Below are 22,625 nucleotides of genomic sequence, written 5' to 3'. Positions count from 1 at the left end.
GAATCTCTCTTTTTTTTTTTTTTTTTTTTTTTTTTTTGCTTCATTCATTGGAGTAGTTCGACCTGACGAAGAAACGAGTTCGTCGGTCTCGTTCATCGAACCGAGAACCTTCTTGTTCGCCGGTATTTACGACACGTTGTTGGAACGATGCCGACCGGATACTTGTTGCCGCCGCCTCTCTCTCTCTCTTTCTCTCTCTCTCTCTCTCTTTCATCCTCTCCCGACGTCATTCCGCATTCCCGCTCCGCTATCTAGCTTCCTAGCAATTTTTCCCCGCTTACAACGCGGTCCAACTTTTTATTTACTCCTCTCTTTCAACCGCCCTCTCTTCAGTCTTTCTCCCTCCAAGCGGCCCTTCCATCCGTCCGTATGATCATGCCATTCCACGGTGATGATCCTCTGCTCACTAGGGCTTATATAGCCTCCGCCCTCGGTGCACGTACACACACACACACACACACACACACCGACAAAACCCGCTCTCTCGCGCACACCTTAAAAGGAACACGCCGCACACACACACACACACACACGTTCTATCGGCGAGCGTTATTGCGCCACGGTGTTAACGAATGTCCACGCGATTCGATACACCCAGCTCCGGTGTCTATTCGACTGGCAAGACACTGCGGCGTGTAGCTTGCTGCGGGCTTGACAAGTCGCACTCGACAAACGCGCGCGTCAGGGACAATAGATCGCATGAATAAAATGGAGCAAGTGCTTCTCTTTTGATCTGTTGCAGCGCAACTTGAGAGAGCGGGATATAAGTATAAGAATGTCAAGGTATATCTCGCGTGAGGTATGTACATGTTAAAAGTTGAAACATTCGTTTCTCTAAAAGTATATCGCGAGAGAGAGAGAGAGAGAGAGAGAGAGAGAGAGAGAGATCATGCGAGAAACGCAGTTATGTAAGACGGCGCGATGAGACGATGAGATTTATACAACCGGAGGATTTCTTATATTTTATTTTCCGGGAAGGTATTCCCGTACAGCTATTTTGCGAATCCCCTGAATATTTCATTACGTCGTAAAAATACGATGTGTTTCAGTTTTGCGCCAATTTATCTTTTTTTTTTTTACTCGCGTGTTCTCGAATCTCTCTTTTTTTTTTTTTTTTTTTGAGAAAATCGCGATAAATCGCAGTTTTGACTTCTGTAGGCAGAGAGACACGCGAGTTTTTTTCTCTGATGAAAATATACGTGTAAAAACATGAATTGCAAACTACGCGTTTTTTAAAAACAGGTATCAGTTCCGCACCATTGTCTGCTTGACATACAGCAAGTATTTTTAGCATTAATGAAGCTGAGCTTTGTGCGTGAAGGTTCAGGAGGCATATATCCATCTGTGTGTGCGATGGTTTCACGTCCGTGTGTCTTACAATCCACCTGCGCGCATCCATCTTGTGTAGCAGCACACACCCTTTTGCCTTTTTCTTGTTGCTTTTTTTCCTCTCCATGTGATAAAAAGACTTTGAAACGTTGATGTGAAACCTGCTTACGTAAATAAGGAAGTGGCTTACGTCATTTTATAATAGACCGAGTTAGCTACTAGTTATCCGTTTAATGAGAAGGGAGGTGTGAACGCACAAATATCGGATTGAACACATGGTTTTTATCGGATTAAAACCACACGATGTGGTTTTTTTTTCTTTTCTTTTTATATTGTTCGATACAAAAACGCACTATCTCTTTTCTTTCGTGATATTTAAATACGCGATGTTAAATAATTTTTATTTGTATATACGATATTGAAATTATTATTGCGATTATAAACGCGTTACGGGCAAAAACTTTGTGATACTGTGGAATAAACATTTATGTAAAAATTATACACAGTGTGTTCTTGTAACAAAATAATTCGCGCAAAAATGGAATTCTCTTCTCTGTTTTGTAAGAAAAAAGAAATTAATTAATAACATTATTCTCTTTTCATTAATCGAAGTGTGTTTAATTAATAAAATATAATACCGTAACGATCACGTGAAATGTGTTATATGAGTATATAGTAGACAGACGTTTCCTGTCTGTGTGCGCGCGCGCGTATATGTGTGTGTGTGTGTGTGTGTGTGCGTCAAAAAAAGATTTCACTTATTATTAACACCGCTTTCCTTGATTCTTTCTACGTAAACGGAACGACTGAATTTTCAGATAATTACAGGCAGTCGGTTCTTTTGTTGTGGACGGTTTCACAATAGCTTCGTAAAATAGAAGCACGGCAATAACGAGGACAAGTATTTACGAATGATTTCACGGTAGGACTACACAGGGAAGATGCTCACGAATAACGAGGACAAGTATTTACCCTAGGGAACATCGAAACAAAAGGATCTCATACTCTATTCTTTATTCTCGCGGTTTCTTCAGGTATTCACCTTGGAGACGTGTCCACTATCGCAATAATGTTAACGTCACGCTCATTAATTAAGTAAAATATAATAAAAAATACAGATGGTAAACACGCGGGAATTAAAATCTGTTTTCTATCTTTTCTCTAATTACGTAGTATTTACGAAAATAAAGTGTTTTTAAGGAAACATATTAAAATGTTCTTAAACAAATTTTTATATATTTCCGTAAATATATTACGCGTAATTAGAAAACAGAGAGAATAGATTTTAATTCACGTGTGTTGACCCTCTGTATATTTTGTTCATTATATTTTACTAATTAATCAACGTAACGTTGACATTGTTGCGACAGTGGACACTCAAAAAGTTTTAATAAATTAGAATAAAGTTTTATAAATAAAAATTGTTATACACCAAACATAACTGCTTACTATACTAAGCAAATGTAGGAAGGAAGTGAATGAGGAAAGATAGATATATAATAAAAAAAAAAAAGAGAGAGAAGATGCAGCGGAAGCGGAGGTCCGATGGTAGGGTAGTTGTGTGTGTGTTAGGTAGGATAAATTAGAAATAAGTTAGTGGATAAGATAGTCGAGAGAAATGTATGTGTGAGATAGGAGCGTTATAGTTTGTAAGATAGTTTGTAAGAAAGATATGTAAGCGTAAAAATTTGTAACCCTTTTTTTTTTAGGGGAACGAAAATAAATATTCTAATTCTAATTCTAATTCTACTAAGCAAATGTTTACTTTAATAACATAACTGTTTAACTTTCTAATGCGATATGTAAAAAAAAAAATAGCTTCACTTACTTTCGTTGCCCGAATCGGTACTGATTGTGCAAAAAAAAAAAAAAAAAAAAAAATTACCTCCGCATTGTGTCAATGTACTCTATGATTACGTGGCGCTTGCCGTTGAATACGGAAAATTTCTTTGAAGTTGGGGAAAGCGAGAAAATCACAGACGCGTGTAACGGGTCGTATATATTCAAACGAGACTTTATCCCCCCTCTCGGTGAGTAACTCCGGCTCAGTCGAACTTCAGACGCGATAATCTATGACTCGTGTTCTCCTCGAACGAAACGACTTGCCTGGCACGGAGTTCTCATTCAACCTTATAATAGTATGACAAGGGGTTGGCAAGTGTCCGGAACCGCATTGGCAGCTCATGCACATGAAGTGTTTTCGCTTTACAGGTGTCACATTGAATCGCTATTCATACACACGTATCACACACACATATACTTGTTATATAATCTCTCTCTCTCTCTCTCTCTCTCTCTCTCTCTCTCTCTCTCTCTTCCTCTCTCTGGTTCGTGCAATAGAACTGTAAAATTGTTTATCCACATATAAAATAAAAATACGGAGACAAAGACGCGTGTAACATCGGCCTCAACGTATTCTGCTTTGTGTCGACGTGGATCACTTTTAACATTTCGCATTAAATGATCTCTCGTAATGTAAACGAAGGAGAGGAGAAAAAAATGCTCGCGAGAGAAAGAATGAGAGACAGCGGCGTGTGTGCGGCACTGCTTTGTGAAGCTGCGAAATATCGATAAGAGCGGTTTGATGACTTTAATTCAAAGCGGGTCTTTGTTACGAATTACGGGAAAGAAGCTGCTGCTGCTGCTGCTGCTGCTGCCGCGCGCTCAATTTCAGACCGTGCGCGGCTTCCGATCGACTCTGCTTGAATGATTTAAAAAACGGGTTCACCCTCTTTAAGGCGTACCCTGTCGCTTTTTGCCTACCGGCGATGAGGCCATGCGCGGGGGTTGGATGCGGTTCCATTCATGCTTATTTCAAGCTCATTGTGCACCTGGTGTATTCACTCGCCTTTGACTCGCTTCTCGCGTTGCCACTGCAGCAACGCTCTCCGAAGAGAGAGAGAGAGAGAGAGAGAGAGAGAGAGAAAGAGAGTAGGGCCGTCTCTATGCCGGTCTGTGTATATGTGTGTAGTGTGTAGAGAATCAGGAAATACCGGTGTCACATTTTCTTCGACGGTATAACAAACATGCTCGCAACGACGAAAGGAATAGGAACGTTGCGCGATTCACTGAACTATCGAACCTTTCATTATGCGTAAAATGTAATTTACACGTGTGTACGATTGAAAATAACCGTTTGTCCACGAAGAAGCAAATTCGCGATTTCGTCTGATTTCGCAAACACGCGCTTGCTTTATTCGCGCGTCATTAGTCTGAATTTTAACCCGATGTTAATGACGCGCGAAATGCGGAGAAATTAAAAAAAAAAAAAAAAAGGATACGATATGTCATGCGAGCTCATTTGATGGTCCGCGCAAAAGCTGCCGTATTACTGTCAATAATTCTCGTGAGCCGCGCGCGTACAACGTGTAATTTATTACGCGCGCTNNTTTTTTTTTTTTTTTTTTTTTCCATGCGTTCTCGTATAATTAATATCCACCGAGCCGAGTCTGTTTGCGTACTTGTGCGCGTTCCGTAGTTTAATGAAAAAAATTCCCATTGTTCATTCTCTCTCTTAGGAAGCTGAAGAGACAACGGGAGCGACTGTGCCGATACGTATACAACCAGATTTTGACAGCAGAATGTACCCAGTTAAATGGGACGTTGCTTGACCCGGATGACCCGCGCTGGAACAGTGGTGAATGGAACCCGGATTTTCTACCCGACTGGTTTCCGACAAACGCGACGAATATTACAGCTTTCGGGAACGCTACGACTCCGTCGACGTCGGGTAATGTAATTAAAAATATAAAAATCATGCGAATTGCGTTATGTACATGTGTGCGTGCGTCAATTTTCATACGCGTCATATACGTGTGTGTATAAAAACCAAAAATTCTTCATAAAATTTAACGTCATTTTCTTTCGATAAATGTTTCGTCAGAAACTTTTGCGCAAACGCGTAAATGATAACATTTATATTCGCACGTCATCGAACATTTAACAAATTAACGCGATGTTTAACCGATTTTGCATGCTGTTTGTTGATGAACGTTTACGTACCAAACAGATGAATCTCTGACTCCTGTTTTGCCACCATTTACACTCTGGCAGACGGTGTTGATCGCTATCTGTCTGGCGATATGCATATTGCTAACCGTCGGCGGTAACATCCTCGTTCTCCTAGCATTCATCGTAGATAGGGCCATCAGGCAGCCAAGTAACTACTTCATCGCATCATTAGCTGCCACTGATATGCTTATCGGTAAGTCTTTCCGTAAAGTCTTTTCGTACCTCCCCGTGCGTAAGGAGAATTCTGATAAAAAAAAAAAAAAATATCGTATCTAAATCTACGCTGAGCCGCGCTGTGGTTTCTTGTACAAATACTTTTCGTAAACGTATATTCGATAACCAACGTTCGAAATTAAATAATCCGAAATAAATTTTTAAATATTCAGCTCGAGCACGTGTAATATATTTCTGTGGATGAAATATTCTCCGATATATTCATTGTGTACATAAAATTCGATCTCTACTCACGTACGGATAATATATCGATATCTATATATATATATATATATATATATATATATTTACGTACATACGATTCGAATGGTCTGATGATTAGACGTGACCTCAACGTTTGATAATATTTCTAATGCAAATTCTCTCGTGAAAATCTGTCAATGTGTTCGCAACGATGGAAATTGTAGACAGACACGTGTAATTTGGTTAAACGCGACGTTTATGAGCGTGGAACATATGTAATCAGATATACATAGACGGGGGATGACAGAAACCGATTGTATTCACAAGCGTAATGATGTAATTGTTGCACAGGTACTGTGTCGATGCCATTCTATACGGTTTATGTGCTAATGGGATACTGGAATTTAGGACCTCTCCTCTGCGATCTATGGCTGTCCGTCGACTATACGGTATGCCTGGTGTCGCAGTACACCGTTCTTCTCATTACGATCGATCGATTCTGTTCGGTGAAGATAGCCGCGCAGTATCGCAGCTGGCGTACGAAGCAGCGGGTCATCTGGATGGTGACCATCACCTGGATCATCCCGGCGCTGCTGTTCTTCATCAGCATCTTCGGCTGGGAGCATTTTATCGGCTACCGGGATCTAGCACCGGGCCAGTGTGCCGTTCAGTTTCTCAAGGATCCGGTGTTCAACACGGCTCTGATAATCGGCTATTACTGGACGACGCTGATTGTCCTGTTCATCCTTTACGGCGGCATATACAAGACCGCGTACGACATGCAGAAGAAGAGCGAGGCCAAGCAGCGTAAGATGCAGTCGATGGTCGCGCTGAGCGCGGGCGCGATGTCCGGCATGGCCGGTCGCGCTGCCGGCATAGGCATCACCAAGACTCAGAGCGCCTTGCTGAGCCAGGACAAACCGAAGATCGGGACCACATCGGTGGACGACGGTGCGGATACGGCGGATACGCAGAAAACGCCGACGAAGACCACCAGTACCACTGTAGCTTCGGATTCCGCGAACAAACTCGGGACCGCAAACATCGCAGTGACCGATGCTGAGAAATCCGAACGTTCCAGCAGTCCCGCCTTCGATTCGGACGAGGAGAGCACGGTCGGTACCACTCAGCAGTCACTCAACGTCATCAGAAAGCGATCGTCCTTGGCGGGTATGATGGCCCAGGCTGGCGCTCTTCAGGTGTTCGCCACCAACGGGCGTTTGAACGGCATTATGCCGGTCAAGGTCGAGCTGAGTGTGCCAACAACCGGTAAACTGCTGCCGGTGAGTCCGACGCGCGACGTGCAGAAAGCTCAAACACTGCCCAAGATACAGGAGCTCAGTCTTCTGGACACTGACAATCCCGCGGTCGAGCCGACCGACAAGTCCAGCAGTCGCACATTAACGCCCGAGCAGTCCTTGAAATCGAACGACGTCGAAGGCAATCAAGAATCGATCGCCTCCGTCGAGGCAGCGTCGCCCGCTCACCTTAAGCACGTGTCGATCAATAGCGTTCAGCAGAACATTATACCGCCGCCGACGCAGTTCCAAAGCAGTCCTCCGGTGTCCTCCGACAGCCCGACAACGTCCTCGTCGACCGATCGGCCCAAGTCGTTGGTGGTGCGCGGTCAAGGGTATGACATCCTCACCGGTCTGGACGGCGGCGATCTACGCTACATGGACGAGAGCTCCATTATTTTGCCCAGTCCTTCTTACGAGAGTCCACCGTCTTCCTTCTCCTGCAGCCTGGCGAATCCGCTGTCGACTGCGCCGCCGTCGCCGATTCTTGGTGGCGGCACCATGACAGCCGCCGCGAGTACCAGTCTGTTGCAGACCGCCTTGATCAGAGCGACGGCACAGCAGGCTGGAACCACGCAGATGGCTCAGATCGTTCAGAACAAGCAGCATCAGCAGTTACAACCCACGATGTCGAACGCGTCAAGTCAGACGCATCCGCCGCGTGTGTTCATCACGCATCAGACGAACGCCGCGTCGCAGACGTCACCCACTGTCAGCAAGGTGCACACCGAAGTGTCGGTCAACGCTGGTGGGACGAAGCGTCAACCGGTAACGACGGTGGTCGCGACTACCGTGGCCATGCCAGTGGACACGTCCAACAATACGAACGATCGGATCTCGGATCAGGTTACGAAGACGAGCAACAATCCGCCGCAGAACTCGTCGTCCAGCAGCATAATGCCGACCGGTTCGGCCGCTACCAACAGCCAGGAGACGAAGAGACAATCGTCGAAGAAGGAGACGTCGGACACGGAGCAGAGCGGTTCCAGACGGGACTTCGTCAAGTCTATCGGGAAACGGCTGAAGGCCAAGACCCAGAAGAAGGACTTCACGATAGGTCGACAGAAATCGCGAACGGAGAATAGAGCGCGCAAGGCGTTTCGCACAATATCCTTCATCCTGGGCGCGTTCGTCGCTTGCTGGACGCCGTATCACATATTGGCCCTGGTTGAGGGTTTCTGCGTGGAGCCGCCGTGCACCAACGAGCACCTCTTCATGTTCTCGTACTTCCTGTGCTACGCCAACAGTCCTATGAATCCGTTCTGCTACGCTCTGGCGAATCAGCAGTTCAAGAAGACCTTCACCAGGATACTGAAGGGCGATTTGCACATGACGTAAACACCCGATGTTGCGCATTTGTTTCGATAATGTAGAACATTACATTAGTATAATAACATAGGCGATGCAAATATAAAATTATTTGCGAAGATGGCCTTCCAACACGTACTGAAATACACTCATTCGTCTACTACAACTGTGGTGAATCTGGACAATAATCAAATGAAAATAATGTTCTAAGACTCGGTTGTCGGCGATAGAGTCGTCGGGCGTTCGCGCGCCTTTTTGTACATACCGTAAACACATCGCGGCTCTCCGAATACCGAAGTACGCGTTTCGTACATGTACATACGCTGTAAACAACACACGAATGTGAATATTTGTTAACCTCTATGTAACGCGCTTGTGAAAACGACGCAAGTCAGTCTTAGACGATTATTTACGCGTGGCGCGACAACAAATAAACACGTTGCCGAACGGTGCATTCCTAGCACATCGGAACGAACAACGCTGCGAACAATAGCGAATAGAGAGCTTGAAAAAGATTTGAGGAACGTATGTGTTATCAATTAAAAAAAAAAAAAAAAAAAAACGTAGTTATTGCGCATGTAACGCGTTATAAGATTTTAGTCGTAGTCGAGAACGAGAAGGAATATCGTTCATCACGAAAGACGAAAAGTGAAAATAGTAGATGTATTAAGAAAAATTTCGCGCGCGCGCGCGTTATAGTCGATCGTATCGTGTATTGAAACACTCCGCCGCTTTGGATTTTTGCTGTTGATCGCGCAGTAATCGCGGAGCGTTTTTTTTTTTTTTTGTTTTTTTTTGGAGAAAAACGTGCGTCATTAATTATCACGCATCAACACGAGTTATTTAATCACGCGAGTTCTTGTTTTGCAAACAACGAATCAGCTCGGGGTAGCTCGCCTCGTTGAAGTACCGGGAAATCAATGATTTCTCTCACGGCTGTCGATCGTGGATCGAAAATAATACACTGCCTTGAGATGGCCTAATGTGCGGGCCTTTTCTCTTTGAATTCTGACAATTGGTACTATCCTCACAAAAACGAGCTCCCGTCGACGTCTGATTGATGTTTCACGGCTTACATCCGTCATGACACGTAGGAAAAAAAAAAAAAAAAGAAACGTTCTATCCCGAAAATTATTGTCAAAATCACTTATTTCGATATTATATAAAAATTACATCAATTACATCAATTTAATTGTACTCTCACTTACGAATAAGTAATGTTACTTTTTCTATTTCGCACACAGAACGATGTGTTTGCTTGATAATTTGATTAAAGAAATATATATAATGCGATAATTAATTAAAGTTACTATAACAAACTGTGATTGTACAACTTGTACCGTCTTGTAATTCTCAAAAAACTGCTAACACTTCAGTGTATATTTACGTAATTATTAAAAATAAACGCCTAATTTTTTTTTTTTACTATTTTACATTTTAGCACGTGTGTCTCGCGATTACTGCAACTTGTTAACAAACTGAAAAAAAATCGAAACAAACTCTGTAACAAACAATTCGTAATCACATATCTCGTCCAATAAGCAAAAATATCAGTTTTTAGTTGCTAATCAATTAGAAGTAAACTGCTAAATAATTTACTGTATATTATAAACTTTTATCGCGCATAGTTTTATACCTTTGTATAATTTTCGTACGTATACGCAATTGCTTCGCTCGTAAATCTTATCAAATATTCCTGCTAGCTTTGTCGCTGTGAAAGAAGCTGTTACACGTTCTTCCAAAATAAAATAAAAAAATTAAAAAAATAAAAAAAAACAAGCGCAAAGTATGTCCCGAGAGATGTAAGAAACTTTTACATTTATATCGCAGGGATAACGTCTGCAATTTTTGAAAAAATCGCTAAAGGGACGCTTTCGTGGAACATTTTTAATATCTTCCAAAATTCACTGCCAATAGTAAAAGTCATGTTTTGTTTTGTTACATTGAAAACATATGTACCGCGCGTAGTTATCGGCCATGACAAGAAAGAAGAGCGTATTAATTTGAATGATTTCTCTTTTTCGATTTTTTTTGATACACATATGAAATTATTTATCATATTTTTACTACACCGAGAGATACGCTTTTATAACTTGTAAATTACATTTGCATTTTTGTGCTTTACATTAGCGTGAAAAAAAATGTTCGGAATACATTTATTGCTACACATATATCGCTTTTAATTTTGCAACAGTAACGTGATGTAATGATGTATGCAGAAGTAGGATATATAAAAATACGCGTTAATTTCTTGTGAAAAGAAGTGTAAACAAATAATTAAAATACTAATTAATATTGAGAGAGAAGGGAGATCTCATCTTTACAGATTGTCTCCTTGATGATATATTGGCGTGATTACGTTTAAGTAATAGAAAATTTAGCGTAAATGGGGGTAAAATGCTTTTGTCAANAAAAAAAAAAAAAAAAAAAAAAATTGTATCAAAATATTAAATGTAAATGTTTCTTTGATACAATCGTACATGCAGAACGCGGGACTGCCGCCTACACAAAAAATAAACGAGCAGTCTGTATATCTATTCATGTATCAAATGATATAATGGATGTGATAATGTAATGTTGGTATGAAATAACACAAGTTTATGATTTCAAGTCCAAAGATCAGCTTTTAACTGATTGAAAAACAAAAAGAAAAAAAAAATAAAACGATACGACGTTAAAATATAGCGAACATTTTTGTGTGAGTGTACAATATGTCTATGTATAGTTCGTAATCTAAAATCTAAATAATAAACGATAAGTGTGTACGTACACAAATAGCGGTTTGCTTACTGTACAAAGATTAACATTGAGAGATAAAACATTATAGATAAAATATTAACGCGGAGAGAGACTTTGTAGAAATATTAATAAAGTATTGAGCGCGAGAGAGAGCGGTGTGCTTTTTGTAGCGTGTGTGTATATGTGCACACACACGTATATACGCAATGTATCGTAGTACACTATGATGGATAGACAGCGGAAGAGGGAGGGGAGGGTTATATTAGCGCTAAAACACAAGAAAGATCGGTAGACGTGTGATGAAAAATCTAGCAAATAAATATTATTAGCACTAGCCAATAGCGCGGTTAAAAAAAAAACGCAGATAATAAAATTAGCCGCATAAAGCCTATATATGTGAGATCGTATTAAAAAAAAAAAAAAAAGCAAGCGTATTGTCTAGATCACACTTCATCGACCGGGAAAAAAATATAGTTGCACGTCATATTGTATCTTTCTCTCTCGCGATTAAAGCTTTTATTGTAGATTGTTCGTTGTGTGTCCGGAAAACGGGCGATCATCAAAATTACGGGCGACGGGCCGGAAAACACGTGATAAATATGCGCTACATTCACACACGCACACACACACACACATGCCTGGTACACTTCAATTTAATACTGTCTATGAAAAATTCAAGCGAGTTCTTCATCTGTAAACAACTTTGAAAAATTACGAGAGTAACTCCCACCTATTGATTAGTTAATCCCGTTAATTGTGCAAAATACGCCTCAAATTTTTTGCATCTTTTATAAAAACAATTTTTTGTCAAATTAAAGAATCTGAATAATAAATTGATCCAGAAACAAAATTAAACGATTAAATCAAATATTTGCGATATTGTTTTTGTCTCGCATATTGTAACATGTTGTAAAGTTTATAATAATGTACGAGTGGATAAACATCAGTTTGATAATTTTGTATATTATTTTACAAATCTCCTAAATAAAACTAACGTGCGAGATCAAAAGAAGAAAGAGAACTCAATTATATTATAGACAATACGCTCTCATGTGTATGACAATCTTGATTTTAAGAATATTTATAAGTTAACTTAATTGTTTTGTTATTCTTATTTATGTGTTATTAATTTTTGACTTAAAATTGAAATTTAAATTTTGGAAATCTTTAACAAAAGAAGCAATACAAGTAATTAATTCTAACATTTATAGTAAAACTACTACTTTTTTCCCACAAATATTGCAATTTTGAAAATTATTAATTATTAATGAAATTATTAAATTGCAGCTCGAAAAAATTGACAGCTCGCAAAATTTATGCTTTATTAATTGTCATTGCGTTTTTGTTGTTACTTTAATATATGCGTATATAGCTTATAAGTACGTAGTTATAGAATATATGGTGTAATTATGTGCAAATGTGCTTTATAATAATATACTTTTAGAATAATGCAGTATGATGTTCCAATTGCAGTACGAGACTATATATATTATTGACATTTAGAAATACATAAGCCGCTATGCGTGTAAACGTCAAACGTCTCTGCAAATCGGCGCGATTCTAATGAAAATATAGTAAGTTCTGATGAAGTTTGTAACATATAGATGTTACACAAACAATAATCGAATTTTATTTATATATTGCGTATGTGCAAAGCCATGCACTCAACAAGGTGTACGTAAAACTAGCAAAACGCGCATTATGAAGTATATATATATATATAATAAATAACACTTAATTCTTAAATCTGTAATTATAAAAAAAGCGACTACAATAAAATGAAATAATGCGATGTAAACAATCTTTCTTTTTCTCTCCATCGATTTACACTTACTTTGTTTGCAGATAAACGCAATGCTCCGTGTTGGTCTCAATTTTTCCTCTGTAATAAACACAGTTATTTTAAAATAAGCGCATTTTTGTGAGATAATAAAGAGAGCATAGATAAACAGTTTTTATTAACAAAAACCAAAAGATTTGCGAAGAGTCGTTACGCGACATTTAAGTTAAGGGTTGCACAAGCGCTTGGTAATAGGCAACTCACTTTACACACTCAAGGACACAGCGAGCTGTCTACTTCCTAGACGTTTTAACTCTTTCATATGTGATTTAGAAAAACAATTTGTTTGGAAAAACACATCTTAGATTATGTTAGATTATATCTCACAGAAATTGGAAATGTCTTTTGTTTATCGTATTACAACATCGCACGTAATAAAATAAACGCGCCTTTTTTCGCTTCGCACGCGTCGATGGTGGTTTATTTAATAAAAGATGTTTCGAGCTTTCTTTTGTCGCAAATTGAACATAATTCATTATGTAATATACATTAATATGTAATAGGATTACTGTTTTTTTTTCAAATAAATACCTTAGAGAGAAAACTGCCGGAAATATTTTTTCGCGCGCGTTTTGACTTTTGTTAAATAAACGGAGAAACGCGCTTCTTTCTGGTTTCATTCAGAGCAGCCAATTTCTCTCGCTTGCCAACGACCTAACGTGAAATTACTTCCCCGGCGATACTAGCGCATCAAGTGGAAATGGGAACGTTTGGACATAGTGCGCGCACCGACAATCACCGACAATTTGCCCGTGGACATGGCTACGTAGTTGCCAATGTGCACCACCCATGGGTATTGCGCTGGCTTACAGGGCGGAAAGCGATTATACAATTCTCTCACAACCTGGCCGTTCTCACAGTCTTCTCTTTGGTGCTTGTTATCCAATGTTGTGAATATACGTACAACGCAACTCGATTGTCATTCGTGAATTTGCTATTGTTACAAGCTGCGACGCTCGAAATTCACATATCCAGTGAGCTGTGTGATCATTTAAATCTACGTATTCGGTAAAAAGTAATTTATTTCACATCGTTAATAAAAGAATCAACCCGAGTGATTGTCATGGTAAGTAACACATTTACAAAAATGTTTACGAGACATTTTGCAAGCGCAAGAGATCCAAATTACATTTTTAAATATATAAACGGTCTCAGGATTTCCGTAACTTATAAGGTCGCGTCAAATGTTTATGTTACGGATGGGTTTGCATTGTTGCTAAATATTGCATCATGATTCATCTACGCATCACTACGCATGTACGGCGACTCTTAACCATGGCTGCCACTACGAAAGGATTGACGCGCGTTTTGAAACGCGCACTTCGCGCGAACGTAATCGCGTTTCGCGCGATGATGAGTCATCCCACGTGACTCATGCTACTTGTCAACCGCGGGACTCTATGATTCCGTTTGCTATTAGCGAATGCATGTCTATATACGTGTGCATATATATACATACACGTATGTATATAAGATCAAAACTATGTATGGATATGTAATTTTTTATATTATAGAACATGACAGATAGTTTTGCAAACTTATTCATACATCATGATAAGCACAAATTCTTTTATCTCGTGCTTTTATCAGATATCACACATTGAACTAGATTTCGTTAATGTCTGTGTAAAGTTGCATCTTTATAATGTTTAAGCATTACATATTGGTGCAACTTTATGTAAGCAGACATTAATGAAGTCTGATAAAGTACGACATGAGTAGATACTTGCGTGTCATCGTGCAAAATAAATAAAATGTTACATCATTATATACGCGATGTGTCAGTATCTTTTTGAACTTTTAGATGGACGAGGAAAGAACAACAGAACACCAATTAGAATCAGCTATTTGGGCAACAAGAAGGCTTTTCGAATTTAAACCATTACCTGGACTCGATCCGAATCTTCATCATTGGGAATACTTGCGAGCACAGCAAGAAATCGATTGCGATGAAGTGTATCCCGGAATATACATTGGCAACGGGTACGAGAACATGCAAGAAAATAATATTAAAACATATATATATACACACACACACATACACATACAAAGGAATTATGATTAAAATTATCTCTAATTATTTTTCTCATACAGTACTACAGCAAAAAACAAGAGATATCTTAAAACGTTAGGCATAACACATATATTGAACGCTGCCGAAGGAAAACGATTTGGATTTGTAAATACCGATAGTAATTATTACGCAGACACGACGATGAAGTATCTCGGTTTACCAATTAAAGATCTGCCTACTGCAGATATTAGTGAATACTTTCACGTAACAGCAAGTTTTATTGACGAAGCGCTAACCAGAGGAGGTAATATTTTTATAAGACATTTTTGAGAGAGAGATTACGCTTTCAATGTGATAATATATGAATTGAAAATTGATTATATTTGTTTTAGGCAAAGCGTTTGTGCACTGCATGCAAGGTGTATCCCGGAGTGCTACGTGTGTTATCGCATATTTAATGATAAAAAAGAATATGTTAGCGGTCGATGCTATTAACTTGCTTCGCACAAATCGAGATATTCATCCAAATAGTGGCTTCCTTCGACAACTGGCACACTTGGATAATCAGTTACGTAGGCAAAGACGTTTGCAACATCGTTGAACCGCGAAAATTCCGTGTAAATGATGATATATTTTCATCATATCTTTCCAAATAATTAACGTAAAGTAGTACATAGACGAGATTGTATAAATATATAATGTGAGATATGTAGAGTATATATATATATATATATATATACTTCATAAATTTATGTATAGTAAATTAAAAATGTATGAAGAAGTAACTTTGTGTGCGATATTACAATAAAATTCTAACGAACAATTTTTATGCTTTATTCGCGTGATATTTAATACTTTCGATCGTCGCAACAAAGATTTTTATCATGCTAATCTCAACATTTTCTACGGGTTTTACGACTACCATGGTGTAATGCAAGAGAACTGTAGCATCAGTAGAAAAAAAAAAGTCAACACAACATCAAATCATATATTTTATACGCTATTTACATAATTACAGTCGCTTTTTCTCGAGAAATTTATTTATTTATACGCATATGTGTGTGAATAAGAAGGAATATAATAATAAAAGCGATAATGAGAATATTATGTAAATAAAGTCAATTTAATGGTAACGTAACATACACAGCGTAACTTGCATCTATTCTCCATAGGGGACATATTTTTCTTTTGCGTTTAATCTCTATTTGATTATATCAAAACATTTCATTGCACTTACACGTATAGTCTTTTCTTTCTTTTTAATCTCTTTAATATTTATCTTGAAAGACAAACATCAAACAATATATGTTCTGTTTTTTTTCGGAGAACGGTAAATGATATAGCGACAACTACAATGACTTAGCTGTTTTCATTCAACAGAAACAGGATAGTTTGTCATGAATATTACTATTATTATGTGTTGTGTCTATTATGCATTAACAATCCATATAAAATTGTTCGCAGTCTCGCTATTTTTATAGGCAATCAGTAGGAATTCTTCTTATTGTGTATGTGTGTGTGTGTACAATGTGCGTGTACACAATAGATATAGACTAGACCACATTGAGACATCTTTGCAAAAGTTGATTGAAAGATCAATTGCTCAGTTGCTCGATAATAAACGTGTTCTGCAATAACATCTGTTTAATATTTAACATCTCGCATTGTTTCTCCTAAATAATCACTACAATTCCGTTTTTTTTTTTTTTTTTTTTTCAATTTCATCGAGACTCATTTAGCAGAATAGAAAACTATAAAACATTCGCCAAACTTCTTTCACTCACGCATTAACTTCAAAATTTACGATTTTATGTATGTTTGCATCGTAGACACTTCCCAAATGCGAAATTTCTAATAATTTAATGACACATCTATGAATAATGCATATAATACAGATATGATACAAAGCGTATGTAATGTGAGTTAGAATTTCTTATAATCACAAAAACATATTAGTAGTGTATTTAAAATAATGCATAATAAACGAAATTTGTATGCACATTGATAAATTTCTCACGGATGCAACCGTGTCAAGAGATAAACAGTAATAAATTCCGACAATGAGTCACAGGAATTCATAAAACGATAACAGAAATCAATCATCGAGTCAAAGGAATGTATAAACTAAACTTCAAACAATATCTGAGCAATAAATATCTAAAAATTAAAATTAACCGTAAATGTCGATGTGCAACATTACTTCACTGTAAATTTACACAAATTCAAATTCAAAAATTAATTTTTCGGATGCCATTTCACAATCTAAAATTAATTAACGCAATTCCGAGAGTTTTCGGAATTATTTCTTTAAATTACTGGGAAAAGGGACTTTATATATTTACGAAACGCAAACGGGCGTTTGTTAATTAAATTTCGGAATGCAAAGTGGCATTCGAAAAACAAATTTTCAAATTTTAATTTATAGATCGATTTAAAAATTTACAATAAAAATAATGTTGTACATCGATACCTGTATTGACTCTTGTTCTTTCTGAGTGTTAAGTTTGACATAACTTTGAGAAGAGTCTTATTTATTTGTTCTTAATCTAATATAAATGTGTTGTAGGCAACATAAGTCACTTTCTGCTTTTGCTCTCTCGCATATGCACCTAACTGTTACATTCAAACGTAAAACTTTCATTAAAAACCCATTATCTTTGGCTACTTTGGGTATGTTTATTTAAATAATTATAATATAGTAATATTGTACAATTTGAATTAGAGTACAAGATGAGTTCGTAACGCATAACTTTGCTTTACATCATGTGTTGTCCATTTGGTGGAGCATATTGCGGTTGCTGGCTTGTAGACGGTCCTGTAGGTCCAGGCGGACCGTACGGCCCAGGCGCGGGGCCGCTCTGAGGTGGATATCTGTTATGTAATATTAAATATGTCATTGTTATATTAAAACAAAATATTGACAATATTTTGTTTTAACATTTACTAAAATCTATGGGAAAAATATAGAACAATTTTTAATGTGTCACATGTAAGACCTCGAAAAAGAAACACGCAAATACATTGACAGAAATATTACGAAGCTTGGAAATTTTCGATTTATAATTTTACTACCAAATAAGCTTCGTGGGACACACAACGAACGTTATAACAAAAAGAAAGCAAACAAACAGTTAAGCATACCCTTGTGGCTGATAAGGGAGGCTAGTTTGTTCAGGCGGTGGTAGAGACGGCCCCTGTGGAGGCGGCCTAGGCGGATGTTGGTGGGGGCCCGGTTGAACGTGAAAGTGTTGCGGTAAAGTCATACTCGGCATACTGGTAGGACCCATATATTCGTTGCTCGGTAAATTCGCATACGGTCCTACCGGACCTGAGCCCGTTCCAACGGGAAACGGGGAAGGCGGCATACCGTTAAACATCTATTGAGAGATACTATCGTATAAACCATTGAATTTTCGAACACGTTATCAGAAGTCAAAGCACTTACATGCGGTGGTGGTGGTCCCGGATTGTGGAATGGATACTGATTAATATGTGGTTGCATTTTGGGCAAAGTGTAACCAGACGGCGTTGGTGGCGCAGGTTCCCTCATCAGCATGTGATACAAATTAAGAGCATCGACCAAATCCGAACTTAATTGAGTAAGCTGCGCGTGTCGTTTATCTACTTTCTCTAAAGCCGCGTCGATCAGAGGTCCCATTGCGGTAACTTGTTCTGCAAAATACAATCGACACAAATACTCAGATGTTTGAAATCTTTTAACTTATTACGATCTCATTAATTTGCGTAGTTACCTTCCAAGTCAAGCATTTCCTGAGGATCGGACGTATCACATTGCGGGTCAGCTTCGTGGAGCAGATGTAACAATCTGTCCATTTTCTTTTCGTCTATTTCAACTTCGACTACTTCCGGCTCGCGTTTTACCATTTTCACTTCTACTTCTTCGGCAAATTGCACTAATTTCTTGTTACTATGTTCTAATTCTGTACACAGTCAAGCGATGATTAAATTAAAAACCTCAACTAATTTAAAGAATGTGACATGTGAGAAAATTAAATCGCGTATGTCTTACTTGTAAATTCTTCTGGCTCAACAGACAAATCAGCAGTAACAAAATTAGCGGGAAAGAGTCCTTCTCCTCTTTTATTGCTGCCTTTCCACCAATTTGGATCAGAATCGTCTATAATATTAACTGAAAGACCAAATTCATCGTAAATAAAAACAGATTTCTCATTTTTAAAATTTAAAAATTTATATATTTTTCAAATTACATACTTATTTCTCCTGCTAAGAATGTCAGTTCATTATCCTCAGCAGCTTCAAAATCATATAAAGCACGCACTTTCCTGCCTTCTGAGGTACTTGAGGATCCAAGTACAGAATTTACACTAGGATATAAATTGGTACTCTTTTTCGAGGATGGCGAGCTATGTGATGATGTGCTTTGAGTGTGAGCCTTTGTTTCTTGCAAAGAAAGCTGTATAGCTATAAAATATTTTTATATCCATGTATAATAATTTTAACAATTTAAAATAAATTATATAAAATACAATGTCGCAACATACCTCTGGCAATATCTTCTTCTTCTTGTGAATTTGTTACTACATTAGGATCTCTGCTCATAGTGCTGGTACGTTTTGTCTAAAAAAAAAATAAAAAAAAAAAAAAAAACAAATCAAAATTACGCATAAAATAATTTATACTAGTGATACAATGAGTCACTTCATTTCTAAAACTCTGTCTGCAGCATGATACTCACTGTCTCTACAAAATGAAAGTCATGACCTTCACTCTTTAATTTATTATACAAGCTTGGGATCAAATTCAACTGTGGATCTGACTTGAAATCACCCTCCGCCCATTTCTTCAAAAGTGCTTTGATTTTCTCCACTATTTTAGGTTGTGGGTGATGCACAAGTTTTCTTAAATCATTTTCAAAATCTCTGGATGCAATTTCCAAGTGAAACACCTTTCCACAGTTACTAGCACAAGCATCTAACAACTAAGCAACACAGCAAAGATTAATATAAAAAAGAAACATTTGCTAAAACATATTAAGAAATTAATTATTTTTAAAAAAAAACATTAATACTAACTGTTATGGCTTGCATAACAACATGAGGATCTTGATGATACAATCTCTTAACAATACAACGGAAACAATCCTTAGCATTCTGAGTGGATGTGCCTACTTTGTCACAGATATCCATAATCTTTCCCCATTCCTCCGTTACATTTTTCTCGTTGGTTGCCTTTTCTGATGTCGGACAATTCAACAATGTTGACATATAAAAACCATAGAGATACACACTAATCAATTTGATAACACATACGTATTACACACATACGGATATTTGGTCTTGCTAAAAATACGTCAACAACATATTCGTGTGCAAAACCATCGTGACCAAAAAAAAAGCAACTAGCAGATAAGAATGCGATATGAAAATTAGAAAGCTTTTTTTATGCCAATTTATACCGACACCCAACAAAAACATCTGTTGTTGCGCACGGACTGAATCATCGTCGTGCAACTTCGACAAACACATCGGTCGACGCGAGGGGCACGGGGCTCGTATTTTGTAGATCGAGAAACGGCGAAAATTCGCGCAAAACTACTCGACGATACAAGCGGAGGTCAAGTGTCAACAACCGCTTAATGCGTTTAATGCAGACACGTCGGATCCGCAATCTTTACGGGTTTCCTCATGGGAGCGAGCGGAGAGCTCGATAATCTCAAATTCGCGATAACGCGCGTTCCCCGAGGGGTGACCCGTGCATGACACTTGTCGCGATTCAAGCTGGACGATAATGATGATATCTAGGCAAAGCGAATTACTCACCGACGTCAGCGTCGAAAGGCGAGGTAGTCGGAAAGAGGCCCATTATCGACGGCTCTCTTTCTGCCAACAATTCGACTTTTCTACGCTCGTCGCGCTCGCACGATCGCACGTCGTCCCAGACTCGGGCTGCTCATCCAGCTGGTATTTACTCACAAACACTGCTGACTGTGTGACCGATGATGGTTTCCTGATCTGCTGCACCCGGCGGACATCTTTGCTCTCTCGGATCTGCCAAAATCCTCGATATTTATCGAAACTCGCGTCGAGTCCGCGATGGCGGACGTGCGACTTTGTTCGACAAAGATGACATTCACCAGTGATTTGTAAAAGGATCAAACGCTTCGTTGCACCGAAGAAAACGCGATTTCAGAAAGACATGCTTATATACAAACGTGTACAAAAAAAAATTCTAACAAAAATTATTCGGCTTAAAAGTAGAAACAAAAGAGAGGCGCATCGATGTATCGAACGATAATTGAAGACAGTGACGTATCGAACTCGGTAACGCGAGGGCGTAGTAACTATTCACGAGCATGCGCGGCCAGTATTGTTGTTTTCTTGTCTATATATAAATTTTTTTTAATATACTAGCACAACACAGACGCGCGGAGGTCACTGACCGCAGTCGCGCGACCGCGGCAGGTCAATGACCTCGGTCGCGCGACTGCGGTCAGAGACCCCCCCCCACCAAGGCCGCGCGGCCGAGGCCAGTGACCCCGCCCCCACCAAGGCCCGCGCCGGCGGTCAGTGACCCCGCCCCCACCAAGGCCGCGCGCCCGCGGTCAGTGACCCGCCAAGGCCGCGCGGCGGCGGTCAGTGACATTACTCTGTAGTATGTATATAATACAATATAAAGTATAATATTATAAATATATAATAAATTATATATATATATAATATGTATATATATATTATTTAATGTTATATATATATATTGTTTGATTTTTCTATTTGAGTGGTTGATTCGACCTTTGAAATTTTGAATACAGAAAGTGGACATCTAATTAAGTTATACATCAAAAGTATAATGTATATATATATATGTATATGTTAAATTCGTTTATCTGCAAATTTATAGCGTTTTCAATCCGGTGAGATTGAACCTTTTGGAAAATCACTCTTGTGCTCCCGAGCGCGACGATGTCTACGTTTTACGCGTGTGAACTACGCGAACTAACTAAACCGGTAAGTAAAAATGCTATCTTGTCGATCGATTTGGTTCTGTTCCGCGCTACGTGAGCGCACTTTGCCGCGCTTTTCGATACGTTCGAAACTCGAGCAATCATGGCGAAACGCGCGACACGGAGCAGAGCTACGTTTAACTTGTTGCTGTATTTCTCGCGGATTATTATCGTTTCGCGCGCGAATAATCAGTCGTGCCGTTCAAACTGTAGAGCTAAGTGCGATTTGCAGCAAAGTGTAATCGGTGATAGTCACAATCGACAAATGTACGGAGAAATTGTTTCGTGAATCGTTCGCGCACGAGACACAAAATGACATACGCGCGACGCGAGAAAAACTTCTTTCGAATTGGTACGTATTTTTCGCGATTAGTTTTGTCTCGCGCGCAAATAAGTGAATGTTATTAGTTATCAAATGTTTTACTGATACGTGATTAACATCGCGCACTTGCGGGATAACAACAATCGACGAACTTGACAGTGCAATTTGTATCACGGCTGTTCGCGTTTTCCACGAAGCCCGCGCGAGGAACTAAATTTTGTTATTGCAACTGTACGATTGTAAAACCGAAAGACTTTTTGTAAGCTGCGGAATTCTCGATTGCCAGACAATATTACGGAACAGGATAAAGTATAATCAAGTAACTATCTCCTTAGATCGTTACGTTTTATGTATTGCTGCTAATT

At 38.8% G+C, this 22,625-nt stretch overlaps 3 protein-coding genes across 4 annotated transcripts in view; 2 read left to right on the top strand and 1 right to left on the bottom strand.

Moving 5' to 3' along the window:
- The window catches only part of LOC109856648 (probable muscarinic acetylcholine receptor gar-2), a 38,805-nt gene extending 26,850 nt beyond the window's left edge, over positions 1–11,955 (top strand). Inside the window, exons 3-5 of the mRNA XM_020432168.1 lie at positions 4,848–5,059; positions 5,339–5,533; positions 6,109–11,955. Of these exons, the coding sequence (XP_020287757.1) occupies positions 4,848–5,059; positions 5,339–5,533; positions 6,109–8,393 (2,692 nt within the window). The 3' untranslated portion in view covers positions 8,394–11,955. The remainder of the gene's footprint in view (positions 1–4,847; positions 5,060–5,338; positions 5,534–6,108) is intronic.
- A 1,763-nt stretch (positions 11,956–13,718) lies between these two features.
- Positions 13,719–15,781, top strand: LOC109856652 (dual specificity protein phosphatase 3). 2 transcript variants are annotated; one of them, XM_020432174.1, is made up of 4 exons: positions 13,719–14,008; positions 14,747–14,925; positions 15,037–15,260; positions 15,349–15,781. In XM_020432174.1, the coding sequence occupies exons 1-4, from the start codon at positions 14,006–14,008 to the stop codon at positions 15,555–15,557; spliced, it is 615 nt and encodes a 204-aa protein (XP_020287763.1). In that variant the 5' UTR covers positions 13,719–14,005; the 3' UTR covers positions 15,558–15,781. The 2 variants fall into 2 exon arrangements, with proteins under 2 accessions (XP_020287763.1, XP_020287764.1); XM_020432175.1 differs by lacking the exon at positions 13,719–14,008 and adding an exon at positions 14,027–14,403.
- A 1,561-nt stretch (positions 15,782–17,342) lies between these two features.
- LOC109856642 (signal transducing adapter molecule 1) lies at positions 17,343–21,168 on the bottom strand. Its single transcript, XM_020432156.1, has 10 exons — positions 20,758–21,168; positions 20,011–20,171; positions 19,674–19,916; positions 19,480–19,555; positions 19,190–19,399; positions 18,987–19,106; positions 18,709–18,897; positions 18,402–18,628; positions 18,098–18,333; positions 17,343–17,827 (listed from the first exon to the last, which is right to left on the bottom strand). The coding sequence occupies exons 1-10, from the start codon at positions 20,798–20,800 to the stop codon at positions 17,713–17,715; spliced, it is 1,620 nt and encodes a 539-aa protein (XP_020287745.1). The 5' UTR covers positions 20,801–21,168; the 3' UTR covers positions 17,343–17,712.
- Between the last annotated feature and the right edge of the window lie 1,457 nt (positions 21,169–22,625).

The sequence above is a fragment of the Pseudomyrmex gracilis genome, unplaced genomic scaffold (genome assembly GCF_002006095.1).
Source record: "Pseudomyrmex gracilis isolate BER0280 unplaced genomic scaffold, ASM200609v1 scaffold_129, whole genome shotgun sequence".
Lineage (NCBI taxonomy): Eukaryota > Metazoa > Arthropoda > Insecta > Hymenoptera > Formicidae > Pseudomyrmex > Pseudomyrmex gracilis.
The sequence above is the reverse complement of the archived record's forward strand: the minus strand, read 5'-3'. Positions and strand labels throughout refer to the sequence as shown.